The sequence below is a fragment of the Delphinus delphis genome, chromosome 18 (assembly GCF_949987515.2).
Source record: "Delphinus delphis chromosome 18, mDelDel1.2, whole genome shotgun sequence".
In the NCBI taxonomy this organism is placed as follows: domain Eukaryota; kingdom Metazoa; phylum Chordata; class Mammalia; order Artiodactyla; family Delphinidae; genus Delphinus; species Delphinus delphis.
In genome coordinates this window covers 11,506,418-11,521,180 of record NC_082700.1, presented here as the reverse complement: position 1 = coordinate 11,521,180, position 14,763 = coordinate 11,506,418, and the positions used below count along the sequence as shown (strand labels likewise).

At 36.2% G+C, this 14,763-nt stretch overlaps 1 protein-coding gene across 1 annotated transcript in view; it reads right to left on the bottom strand.

The window, feature by feature from the left end:
• The window catches only part of NBEA (neurobeachin), a 628,524-nt gene that overhangs the window by 44,030 nt on the left and 569,731 nt on the right, over window positions 1–14,763 (bottom strand). Inside the window, exon 47 of the mRNA XM_059996030.1 lies at window positions 13,084–13,236. Coding sequence (XP_059852013.1) covers window positions 13,084–13,236 — 153 coding nt within the window. The remainder of the gene's footprint in view (window positions 1–13,083; window positions 13,237–14,763) is intronic.

Below are 14,763 nucleotides of genomic sequence, written 5' to 3'. Positions count from 1 at the left end.
CTATTAAACAAACACACCTTTCCTGAGTGATGTGTGCTGTCATCTTTAGTGTGTGAGTATATGTTTGAAACAAAGATATAAAATTGCTATTGTTTACAGATAATATAATAATCTACCTAGAAAAAGCAATACAATCCTTCCTCCCTTCTTTCATTCATTCATTCATTCCTTCCTTCCCTCCTCCCCTCTTCCCTTCCTCCCTTCTGCTTTCTTTCTCTATCTACCTACCTACCTACCTTCTTATCTATCATCTATCTAGATATGTGTGTGTGTCTCCAGATCTTTGCACCTTTTATTTCTATTGTTATCTTTATTTCTTATATATCTTAATATCTGGTAGATTTATTCCTTTGAGAGTCAACTCAGCTATTTGTGGACCTTTATTCTTCCCTATAACTTTTATAAGTGTATAGATACATCAAAATAATTTTGATTGGGATTCCAATAAATTTATAGATTAATTTGGGAAAATTGATATTAGGTTTTCCCATCTAAGGTCTCAGAATTTTCTATGTACCATATTAGATTTAAAAATTAATATTTTCACTGTAAAGGACATGGGTATTCTTGGTTAATTCCCAGGCAGTTCATAAGTTTTGATGCAACTATAATATTTTAAAAATTATATTTTAAACCCCATTATTAATGATGTAGAAAAATGCTACTGATTTTTATAAGTTGATTGTGTTCCTGGCAACTCTTACTAGTTAACTTCTTTATTTTTCTTATATAATTGTTCTCAACCTTGAGAACTATATTAAACAACAGTGGTGACATGACATGGAACATCACTGTCTTTTTCCTGATCTTAAAAGGGTCAAGACACACACACACACACACACACACACACACACACACACACACACACCCCATGTATTTAACAAACGGTTGCGTTGTTAGATAGCATTTTATTTACAGTTTTTGTATTTATATCCATACTTGAAATGGCTTTATTTCTTTTTTCCTTTACTTCCCTACTCTGGAATCAAGATCACAGTAGCCTCATAAAATCAGCTGGATGGTTATTATGTTTCCTGGAATAATTTGCATAAGAAATTAATTCCTTACCTCTTGAAAATCTGGTAGAATTCACCTGTAAAATAATAGGGCCTTGGATATTTTGGGGGCTGGGAAGGTTTACTACTTAAATTTCTTTAAGGCTTATAAGTCTTCTGGTGTCAATTTTGATGTTTTATATTTTTCTAGATATTTATCCACTTCATCTCAGTTTTAAAACTTATTAGCTCATGGCTATCTATAATAATCTTTAATTAAATTAAAAAAATTCTATGTCTACAGTTACCCTATTCTATTCTGTATGTTAGGTAGCAGAGTGAATCAACAAACAAACAAACAATCAAAAAATAATTTTGCCTCAGGTTTTTTTTGGGGGGGGTTATAAAATTAAATGACAAAGGAACAATAAGGTAGTAGATTAAACAGATAGTCTTACAGAGACTGTCTTGCTAGTCACTGCAGAAAACAAAGAAAATCCAGTTATAACATATAAAAGCTAAATCTGGTTCTAAATCAAATGCATATCTAAGAATTGAATTTTAGATTTCACATAATTAAAGCATAAAGACCTATCTAAAGCTGAAACTTGACACTGAGACTTAACTGTATTCTAAACATTATTAATCTGTTAGTAAATGCATGCTATCTGCTTATTTGTTCTTTTTAGAACTATGTTTTCATGCACAAACCTATTCTGGACTTTGAAACAAGATTTTATTGCAAACACTCACAACTGAAGAATAGAAAGAAATACTTGATTACTAAGCTATTAGGGTTATAATGGTCTTAATAGCTTGCTTTACCCTCTCCTTGCATACCTAAAAGCAGAAGCAATTGCTTTAAGCCTAGATAAACCAATTCCCAATCCATAATTCTACCCTGGGGATCTGGGAGGAAGGAAATAAAGAGTGAGATTTAAACCAGAGAGGATATCTCTTAGATGAATAATAGTTACCTAGTATCTAATTTCAATATTGTCCCATGGGTATTAGAACGTAGAGAATTCTTTCTCTAACGGGTTTAGGACAAAGCAGCTCAGAAACTTATGAAAAAGGGAACTAGGCTAGTGGAATGAACCGTGAGGAGAGAATTTTGTTTTCTCCAGAATTCTTCTATTTAAGAATACTGCATTTCTCTCTCTCCTTCTAGACCATACCAAGAACATTTCCAAGCCCTTTCTCTTGTTGCCTCAAAAATCTGCTTCTGATATTGAAAAAATTCTCCAAAGAGAGTTGCATATATTCCAGTGGACAATTAGAAAATCACATTGCTATTTCTTCTGTAGTGTCTATACTGGCTTCTCTTCACGATTAAATTGAAATTATAGCTATTACCCAGTGAAAGATTTAATTATTTTAAATAAAGGTAACATAGTTGTTTTAAATGTTTATTTTGGGGGGCTTACATTATTCTCTTATTGATTGCTTCCTGGGTGTATAATACAGTGGATTACTTTCCATTCCCACTAGCACCATCCTAGTCTTAGCTCTCATTGCTCTCCACGTGGGCTATTGCAATAGACTTTGACCTCTTCCTCTACTCGGGGGCTTGCACCCTGCTGGTGGAACAGACTTTTGAAACCATCATGCTCTTACTGTCATCCTCGATTTCAAATCTTCCAAGGTTCCTCCTAGCATAACACATTCAGTGTAAACTTTACTTGACCCCTAAGGACTTTCAAACCTTGATCTGACCCTCCTCCATGATTTCTTTGGGCTTCTAGAAACAAATTCTTGGCTCCAGCAGCACAGTTTACAGCCCCGGCACATTAGTAGCTGGTATGACCTCTGAACCTTTGTTGCTCCTTTCACCATAACATGAAAGCATTTCATCCTCCTGCTTCCTCTTCATGTGCCAGCCATCCTCACTCAAGCACAATGTCTGTTTCCTGAGTTCTCCAGCTCAGAGTCTATGAAGTCTCCTATGAATTTCTATGACACTTACCATCAGTACCCTCCTGTTTAATGTAGTAAATAATGTATACAAATTTACTTGTGAAAACAATTTGCGTATAAATTGTAAACTGCTAGACAAAGGGAATGGGGTTATTACCAATTAACGCTTAATTGTTTCAAACATGCCATACCATATTCTCAATTAGCATCCAAGCGTCTGGGACTTAGGGACTATACCTAATGCTTCTTTTCCATTTCCTATAGTTCCTAACTCAGCATTAAATGATAAATATTTAATAAATATTTATTGGCTGATTATTTAAGCAATGGGAAAGATGTGTTGGTCACAAGAGAAAAGAAATGTCAGGAAGTGAGAGTGGGGGTGGGAAATTCATTCATTCATTCATTCATTCAACAAACATTGACTGACCATCTGCTATGTGCCAAACACTATTCTAGACCCTAGGATCACAGCAGTGAATACGTGAAACCAAAATCCCTGTCAGAAAGTTTACATTGTAGTGGGGAGAGACTAGTAATTAGTAATTAGTAAGAGAGTATGTCTGAAGGTGATAAATGCTAAGGAAAGGAGAAAGACAGGAAAGAAAGTTAAGAGGTATGTATGGATGGGGAGGGGATTGCTAATTTAGACGAGGAAGTGAGAGAAGGCTTCCTTGAGTTTGTGACAATTAAGGACTACAATGAGGAAGTAAACTGTAAGGACATCTGAGGGAAGATGATCTCAAACAGAGGGGTCAGTCATTCGTTTGTTCATTCGTTCATCATTCATTCATTCAATATGGAGCACCTCCTATGTGCCAGGAATTATTCTAGGCCCCAGGGATACTGTGAGAAACAAGACAAAATCTCTGATCTCCAGGAACACATCCCACTGAAATGCAAATAATCAAGGTGAATACAGCCTAAACTCTCTCCAGGCCCAAATTACTGACCACCTACCACATGTCAGATGCTAGCCTTGGAGGATATACACATGAATAAGTATGCCACATCCTCAAAAAATCACAGTTTGGTAGAAGATAAACATGTTGACTTGGGCTTTTCCTGCTGCTTGAATTTCTGCTAAAACTCTAATACGATGATATTAGAGTTATTCCCCACCCCATTCTTTTTCCAGAAGAATTACTTCTTCTAGAAAGTAATCCATCTCTGCTGCTCTAGCCATCACCACTCAGCACACTTGGCCCCCACCCTTCCTTTTACCTGGCTCTGTAGGACTAGAGAAATCTAAGGGAAAAAGGTCACTACTAGGAAGTTGCAGAGGGAAACTGTTGTCTGTAACTTGAAAATACATCCAGAATTGATTAATTTCTTACTACCTTCACTGCCACCATGCTGGTCCAAGCCACCGTCATCTCTCACAATACCTCCTGACAGATGTGCCTGATGCTACCCTGTGCCTCAACAGTTCATTCCCATCACTGCAGCCCGAGTGATCCTTTCACAGCACAGCAAAATCGTAGAACCCGTCTGCTTAAAGCACTGCAACAACTCTTGATTTCATGAGTAAAAATGCAAAGTGTTTCAACGGCCTTCAAGGCCATATGTGATTTGCATCTGTTACCACTCAGTTCTCTCCTCCTACTGTGCGCTCCGTGTTTATCCTACCCCAGCCCACTGGCTTCCTTGCCAAGCACAGCCCTGCCACAGGGCCTTGGCCCGATAGTTCCCTTTGCCTTCACTCCTCTTTTGCCAAGACAGGAAGAGTCTCTGGATCACTGTCTCACGTCCTTCAGGTCTTAGTTCAAGTCTCACCATCGCAGTGAGGGGATCCTGACCATCCACCCCTGTATTTCTGATCCCCTTGCTTTGCACTTCTTTTTTCCACAGTACTGATCACCTGCTAACGTTCTAGATATTTTACTTATTAATTTCCGTTGATTGTCTGTCTCTCTTTGATCAAAAGTAAGCTCCATGAGGGCTGAGATCTTTGTCTGTTGCTTCACCGGTATAGTCCCAACACATAAAATAGCGCCTGCAATGCTCGATAATGATCTGTTGGCTGAGCGTTGACTGAGGCTGTATGTTTATTCATGCGGGTTCCTAACTGAAGTGTGAGCTCCAGCTCCTGCGTGGCTCACGCTTGTGTCTCCAGAGCCTAGAGCGGTCTGAAGACAGTAACAGGCCCTCAATGATGGGGGTAAATGAAGGGATTTCTCTGCTTTACTCTAGCCTTATTTAGAGTAGGATTCATGGCCAACTCTTTGTGTTTTCTATAATACCTTACTCAGAACTGGCTCTCAATAAAGGTTTATGCAATGAGCAAATCCCGAGTTTCAGAGATAAGGGAGACTGTGAAGCTCCAAGAGATAAGGACGTCTTATCCATCCAGTGTCCCGGCCAACAGGTGGCAGGGCAGGCACCCACATACAAGACATCTCTTGCAGTATATATACTTTTTCCATCTCAATATTTTAAGAGGCTGCCAAAGACTTCCAAAAATTCTTATGTTATGCTGTTTGCTTAAACTTCGTTTTTGAGCAAGGTATTTTTTCAGTACAATATACCCTAAATGCACATTTTTACCTATCACAAAAGAGACTTTTTCCTTAAAAAGTGAGAATCTACTAAAGGATGTAATACAGTCAAAGCAAAACCACACCCCACTGTGCTCTCTGCCTCAGCGTGCTGCGTCCCGCCCTGCAGACAGAACGGTCTGCGCCTGGTCCCACGGCACCAGGAACATGCCGGGTGGAGGGCTGGAGAGATTAGTAGTGCACATCCGAGACAGGCCTTTTTCTGAAACAAATTTTTAAAAAGGGCAGATTATGATTGATGAACCCAGCATTAAGGTAATGCTATCAGACATACTTTCTATTTCTGCCCTTCGTGAGGAGGTCAGATTGTAATCACGTTAGAACTGAACACAGTGCTTTATTAATGTTTCATGACTGAGTCGGTCGCAATCAGCCTAGCTTCGTGTGGATAAATTAAACCAGTTCTTGATGTATGAACTCAAGGCATTGAGAATTTATTGAAATGTCTACTAAAAGTGTCTCTATCACCTTTCCAGGTTTGCTAATGAAACCAAATTTTGAATTTCACAGTTCTTCAGTGAAACACAAACCTTGTCACCATATTTACAAAATACAAACAACTCCAACCAATTATATATATTGTTGTGTATAAATAAAAAAAACAACGGACTAAAAGAAGTACATCATTAAAAATTCAAAGTATTGTTTCATTTTAAAAAATAAGAAAAGTTAATGAGGTTGTCAGCACATAAAGGCGTCTACAAATACATCAAATGCCTTTTTAATTGCTGGCATGGGATAATGAAGCTGATCATTTATAATCAATGATACCATCCCTTTTTATAACATTATTTTTGTCTTCTTTGCCTTGAATTTCTTAATGACAGCTTGAGAGAAGAAGGAGGGAATGCTCCTTTGTACGGATACAGAATACTAATCCACACAAGAGCCGAAGGCTTTTTTACCACTGTGAATGTCATTTCTTTGGGCTATATGACATTTTCATTTTATACTTTAGGCTCATTACAAAGAACTCCATCAAATAACTGAAGATAATCCCAGTCCAAATTATAAATATACTAGAGCGCATTTTCTCTAAACCCATTCCATTTCATGAGCACTAAATCCTGTATGAGCTACCCAGCCAACATAAAGTTAGAAACTTTCAATGCTACAAAATAATAATAAAAGGTGGATGTTGTATTCATGGAATTTATGGAAAGCTTATGAAAATTTAAAGACTTCTATATTTTATATTATCACCCAGTTAATTATAGAAATATTCATCAAGTAAATATTTCTTCAGCAAAAAAAGAAGATAGGTAGATAATTGGTTACATTTTCCAGTTTTAACACGGATGGCTGACCTTATTTCTTCATAACATCAGTATGCTCATTTCCCATCAGTATGACGGGAAAATGGACCAGAGGTTGGAGCAAAGGAAACCATACATAGGGTGCTGTGAAGGAAAACTTCAAGTTAAAGAAAAGTACAGGAGACACTGAGACAGGACAGCAGCTGCAGACACACGCGGCTACATTTTGTAACGTGACTTTTGATAGCTCTGATGCTTTAACACTCTTCCCAGAGGTAACACCTTGGGTCTGCCCTTTAGCTCAATTCTGATGCACCAAGAATGGCAGCTATAGACATAGAATCTTTTGATACACGTGGTAGCTTTCCCTTTCTATTCTGTAGAGTCCCTTCAAGGAAAACCCAGGGAAAGAAGACAAAGAATAACCACTTCTCAAGCCACCTGTTACGTGCTGGCTAGGCACTTGCTACATAGGGCCAGTTTAACCTCATTGCTTCCTGGTGTCCCAGGGAACCAAGACTGGGGCAGTTTGATTTTCCCAAATAAGCGGAATTTTGTGTAAAACCTTTCATTCCATGGAGTAAAGGTTTAGTTCACAAATCTTACCAAATTCATAATGCCTATAAGATACCAAGAATTTGGTTTTGAATAGAGAAAAAAAGTGCCTTGCTTCTTTCATTTCTTCATGAAGCCAAGTTGGAACTTACTACTTACAATAAAAATGTACCATTCATTTCTGAAAATGTTTCATGACATTTTCAGAAATGCACAAGTGTTTATCTCTCATACTTTAGTTATAAAAACTTATTCTTTTGAACAGATGAAAGCAAATCTTTGAGGAACAGTTACTTCACCATATCATATGCAATCCTTATAGTTCCTAGTACACTGAACACAAAGGTCGATGAATATGTGTTTACAGTGATACTAAATAGTGAGCTTTATTTTGAAGAAGCACTGTATTCTGACTTAAAGTTTGCTCAGCAGTGCTTCAGCTCTTAGAAAGACAAAATATAAGAGATAAGAGGTGCAGAGACAGAAGTCAGTTCTTGAACTGGTAATGTTAGGACCAGGAGTAAATTATTTATTATATTATATTTATGTGCAATAGAAGTACTCTGAGCAACTATAAATATACAAAAAATAATTTATTACTCAAAATCTGCCTTTGTGTATTTTATTCTCTCTTAAAATAAGAGGGAAAAATCTATTTTAGAGTTTAAATTGTTTTTACAGTGTTATTATCCTTTCTCAGGCTGTATTTTTCAATGAATAATCTGCTAATTCTCTTAAAACCCAAATGATATGAGACCATTTTGTGAGAATCAGGTATTTCTAAGGAAAAGGGATTTCTAAAAACTCTTATGTGGTGATCGCATGAATAATAAGACAGGCCAGAGTGTCACTGATTAAATCTGAATCATAAGTCTGAGTCAAATTAGGTGTTTGGAGGTCATCCATGCTTAGATACAGATAGTTTGCAAATAACACACAGGTTGTATTTCAAAGTGCTTTCTAATTTGGTGTTTGGAACATATATTGCAGTAGAAACAGTATTAGTCTAATCTGGATTGATTCTCAAGTCGATCTATAAAGCCATATTTTGTTTAAAATATAGGTGAACTTTTAAAGTCTGTAAATGGGTATAGGGAACATGACATTCAGAGTGCCAACTTGTGATGCCAGGCACGGTGAGGAAGAAAAGGCACTTGGGTCCAGACCTGGGGTCAGTCACTTTGCCTTTCTGCGTCTCAGTCTGCTTATTCAAATAAAGGTCTGCTCCGGGTCTCAAATCCTGTGTGTGACTATAAAGTTTAACATGTAAAATAATGCCATTTCCTCCATTTTGTAGAGTTGGAAGATAGCCTTCTTCCAACACCCGATGGGTGGTGGGACTTGGGACTTCCTCAGCTCTAAAACCGAGCTTTTACTGGCTGGGAAAGGAAGTCTTATGCGGTGAGGACTTTGGGGATAAAGAGTTAGAAACAGGATCACAGAAAGTCAGGTCTGCTGAGCTGCTGAGGCTGGAACATGCTGCTGGTTTGGGGTCAATTCCCTCTTATCTCTGTCTTTTCTTCTGCTGGCCCCAAGGTACTTGCTGCTAGTTAGAAGACATGTTTCCTTCCCTCCTTCTTTCCCTCTCCCTCTCCACAGCTCCTCAAGTCACTACTCACTCGAGCCTGGAGACCGTGGGTTGGAACACTCCACTCTGATAAGTAGGTGATCTTTGACAAAGTAACTTACCTCACTGAGTTTCAGTATAATTCTCATTTCAGAAGACTTTTTGAGGATTAAAAGAATATTGCACCTGAAGCTCTAGCACAGTATTTGACAAATAATAAACAGTCAATAGATGGCATAGGTTATAAGCACTACTGCCATTATTTTATCTTGGTCAGCCGTCATATTGGGATGACTCAGGACCAGCACTGGGATACGGGGTACGGTGACTAAGATTAGGGTATCCAACCTCCTGTGCAGCAGTTGTCAGCTGTAAGTCTTGGAATGAGGAAAGCAGAGAAAAAAACTTGTAAGCAACTACACCCTGGAAGAAAGGAGAGTGTCCTAGCCCCATGATGTAGCTCTTTATACGTAAAAAGAGGTATAAACTGGGTGCTGTCTAGAGTAACATTCCACTTACTAAGGGAGGGTTTTGTCACTTCATGTTTGAGTGCCAACTCCCAGATCTGGAATTGATCTAACAATGGCCAATGAAACCTGAGGTAGAAGACAGTCACTCTCCTCCAAAGCTATAAAGTTTACACTTCCCCTAGGGCCTCTGTTAGCACTCGACTGACTCTTGTTTATCATAAGGCCTTGATAAGTCTGACTGTCTGATTTTGTAGACTAGAGATTATAAGAAAAATTCGAATCACTATGGCCATTAAAGGAAAGTGTGATGATAGCAACAATCTAAAGAAGAAAATAGAAAAAGAATAGATATGGAATTATATCACTTCACAGAATAATGGGTACTTACGATAATAAAGAGAAGTTTCATCCTTTGTATGAGAGGGTAGAAAACCAAATAGTAATACGTTTTAGAACAACAACCACAACAGGGTTCAATAAAGTTCTCACTTAGCTATAAAAATCTAGAAACTTAATTTATTTGGTAAGTTTATTTAGCTGGACTGCATTAGTACCCAACATACTAGATGAATGAAGCAGTGATTTTTCTGCAGGTTTAGTCAAGACTGTACGGTCCTGCTCGTCCAGTTTATATCAGTAATAACTATCTGATCATTTCTCAGGCATAATAATCATCTTTCCCTACATTAAAAAAGTTCTGTGCATGACGCTGACCTGGGGATTTGTGTTTAGAAACACAACTGCTTTTTCTTTTTCAATTAGGCATATCATTAATAAAATTACTAATTCTGGGGCGTTTAAACTTTTTCACTAATGAGGAACACAGAAGTTGTATCTATAATGAATCATTACCTGATGTTTATTAAAATATATCTAAAAATGTTTTAGCATCCAATAAACATGGGAAGAGATTCTCAACATCATCAGTCACCAGGGAAATGCAAATTAAAATTGTAATGAGATATTACTTCACATCCACAATAATGGCTATAATAAAAAAAAAACAGACAGTAACAAGTGTTGGTGAAGATGTGGAGGAACTGGAACAGTCATACATTGCTATTGGGAATGTAAGATACACAGTCACTTTGCAAAAGAGTTAATTTCTTAAAAAGCTAGATATAAATTTACTACATGACTCAGAAATTCTATCACTAGGTATATACCCCAAAGCAAGGAAAACACATGTCCATATAGAGACTTCTATGTGAACATTCACAGTAGAATTATTCATAACACCCAAAAAGTGGAAACAACTCAAAAGTTCATCAACTGATGAATGGATAAACAAAATGTGGTATATCCATACAGTGGACTATCATTATGTAAAAAGAGGAACAAAAACTGATATACGCTACAACATGGATGAATCTCAAAAACTATGCTAAGTGAAAGACATCAAACACAAAAGAACACATATTGTATGGGTCTATTTAAGAAAAATGTCCTGAAGAGGCAAACCTATGGAGAGAGAAGGCAGACTAATGATTGTCTGGGGCTGGAGGTGGGCACAGGATAATTCTGGGGCAAAAGAAATGTTCTAAAATTAGATTTTGGTGATGGTCACACAACTCTGTAAATTTGCTAAAAATAATTAAAATTGTACAAGTGAATTTTATCACAAATAATGATTTTTTAAAAACACTCATAAGGTAGTCCCACTTTACAGATGAGAAATATGAGAACCAGAGATGCTCCATAATTTACTCAGGGCAATGAAGCTAGTAAATGGCAAAGCTCAGATTCAAGAGCCAGGAAACTTTTAAACCCCAAGTATTCTTTCCAATAAAACCACCTGGCATTTATTAATTGTTAGCAGCCACATAAAAACCTGTGTTTAATCAGAGCAAGAGAAAATTTGGTCCAACAATTTTTGCTACTTTGCCTGCCTGAGTGAAGGATTCATTTCGTTACACTAGTTTGGACCTAACTAGACAACATGCTAAAATCATTAAGATTATTACCCCATGTGATTCATTCAATCATTCATAACAGCAAATATCTGGTGACTAACTACTCTTGCAGGCACAGTTCTTGGCTCTAGAAATATACAGTGAAATGATGTGACTGAGAGACACATCTCAGACACAACTCAGTATGTAGTGGGTTCCAGGGTTGAGCTTGTGGATCTGGTATCCTTACACTGATATCATAGTCAGTATTCAAGTATGTAAGGGTATTGTGGTAATAATAAACAACCAGTTCTAAAAATAAGTATAGACTTTAGAAGTAGGCATCACTAAAGTATAAATCCTTCACATTAAAAAGATAAATTGAAGAGATAATCTGTTGTTAAAGAAGATGGTGTGAGATTACGCCATATACCTGAAAGTGCCAATTTCCAGATCGAGAAGTGAGAGAAATCCTATATAAAATTTACGTACTACATGATATTACCTCAGGGGGAGACTAGATTACAGATTATCTATACGGTAACTTTAAACATAGGTCTACTGTCTCAGTACCAGCTTTCTAAAATAAAGTGTATTAAAAGTAAAATATTTCTTGGAGACAGAAAAATAGCTCTAAAATTGAAGGGAGCATGTGACTGACAGTGACAAAAAGAGACATAAAATCAGGGGTAGAAGAAGGAACCACATATTGTATGATCCTGTTTATGCGAAATAAACAGGATAGGCAAATCTTTAGAGACAGAAAGTAGATTAGTGGTTGCCTAGGGCTGGTTGGGGGAATGGGGAAAATGGGCAGGGGGAGATGCTAAAGGGTACTGGGTTTCTTAATGGGGTAATGAAAATGTTCATAAGTGACTGTGGTGATGGTTGCACAACTCTGTGAATAGACTAAAACCCACTGATTTTTTTTCCTTTACTTTAAATGGTTGACTTGTATGGTATGGGAATTGTATCTGTGTGATATATGTGAATTATACAGCTCTTACTAAAGAAGAGACTGAGGGATATGTGAGGTCCACTGCAATATGTGGACCTTATTTGGATTCTAATTCAAATAAATAAGCTGTCAAAATGAAATAAAACATATTTATGGGACAGCTGGAAAAACTGGGAGTGAAACAGGGTTAAAAACATATTTGGGGTCATAGGCTTTATTGATATAATTCCTCAATTGGCCAAGAACAATAGTACACTAGAGACGTTTGGTAAAGTGGTTCATTTCCATATACCGTAAGCCCATTGAGATTAAAATCTCCTTAAATATGGATAAAATATATTAAGATCTATAAAATAACCACATGCAAACATTCTATTTACACATTTTCTATTTGAACACCCAGACATCTGTCATACAGATTCAAAAAGTAATGACATTTTCTATCTAAGAATGTTTACAAGATGGGTGTTCTCTTAGTCAAGTATATTACATTTTAAGGTATGTTTCACAGCTTATAATTTCCTACATACAAATATGTTCTAAATGTATATTATTTTGTTTTGAGTATTTTGAGTGAATAAAGAGTGCAGATTTAGCCAATAGACAAAAATAAGGAATGGGCATCAATTTCGACCATTTTAGAATACATTAGTCAACAGATGCTCATCTGATTGTCTTCTCCTAAGGGAGCAAATATAACTGAATTACCATTCCTTTATTAGTCCTCATGAAAGGAAAATCTACTCTACAATAAAGAACTGCTGTCAAAAGACAACAGTAAAATGCTTTCTTTCTCAAAAATTTAGCCTTGTATTTATAGATGTTAAAAGACAATTTGTTAGTAGCTGAAAACTAAACTACAGAATATATTTTACTTCCTTGTGACTGCTCAAGCAAAAACAAAATCGCTCTCACCATCCTGTTGATCCGTACAAAGTCTTCAGGTTTTTTTGCCCAAGGGGGAAGATCAACATCATTTACCACCACTTCATCTTCTCTGACTCCAAGATTATATCCATTACTGTTGACGAACATCTCCGGTAGGTAATAGAACTCTGGAATTAGTTCCTGCCAGGAATAAAAATGTAGCATATTAAACCATTTTAAAAATCAGTTGAATGAAAGTATTAATTTATAACAACTGTAAACAGAATTAATTTCTTTACTTAAATTCAATATTTTATTACTTAGTTCCATTCTTTATTTAATTTTCTTTAGATAGGAGTCTAGGAAAAGAAGGCAAACATTTTTCTTGAACAATATGCTTGATAATTTATGTTTATAAGATTTTCAATCTTATCTTGCCACAAATTAGTTAAGAGAAATGGGTTACAGAATCAACAATATTCCCAATAGTATTAGTGAACAAATATATAAGGCTATACCTACAAGTCTGTGCTGTTCAACAAACTTTTCCAAATGCTATTAATAAAATATCCAAATTCAAAAAAGGTGTTGCCAGTATTGGTTAAAAATCATGTAATGTCTTCTACTTTTCTTTTTGACTCCACTGGCAATTACAATACATGATTTTTATGAAGAGACTCATTGTTTTGTTTTATAATTTGGCAAAATAAATTGTTTTTATACCTATCACTAAATACAATAAGAGATGATATGCAACATAATAAGTTTACATATTTAATGCATGCCACTTGAATACTAAGTTCTTAACTTGAATGCAAAGATAACTTGTGTTACTTGTATGTAAGTATGGCATTAACAACTGGGTTCAAGGCAAACTTGTGTTTGATGCACATCTAATATGTGGTTTATGTAACTTTAGAATAAATATGATACAGGAATGAATTGATTTTATGATCTTAAAAGTTTTAATTTGTTGCCCTTTTTAAAAAAAAGACAACAAATTGAGGAAATGAAAACAAAAAACACAGTAGTTTTATGTTTACCATCAATACTATGAAAAATACTGATCTTTTCAAATATCAAGATGAGGGTTAAATTAACTTTATTTGTGAAAAGCATAAGAACATTTGTTTGTGTAACATGTCTGACATGGATGGCATAGTACCCGAAATTTGAATCTCACTTTGGAATACATAGTGATAAACAGAAAAGCTAAAAAATAAACAATCATGCCCACCAAAAAAATAAAACACCAGACACTGAGGTCTTCAAATAAACTGGATTCTTCAGCCCAAGAAAAGCATACACAAAAGTGTTCCCTTTATCAAATTACCAATGGCATTTTTCATAGAAATAGAACAAAACATTTTACAGTTTGTATGGAAACACAAAAGACCATGAATAGCCAAAGCAATCTGGAGGAAGAAAAACAGAGCTGGAGGAATCAGGCTCCCTGACTTCAGAATATACTACAAAGCTACAGTAATCAAGACAGTATGGTACTGGCACAAAAACAGAAATATAGATCAATGGAACAGGAGAGAAAGCCCAGAGATAAACCCATGCACCTATGGTCAACTAATCTATGAAAAGGAGGTAAGAATATATAATGGAGAAAAGACAGCCTCTTCAATAAGTGGTGATGGGAAAACTGGGCAGCTACATGTAAAAGAATGAAATTAGAACACTCCCTAACACCATATACAAAAATAAACTCAAAATGGATTA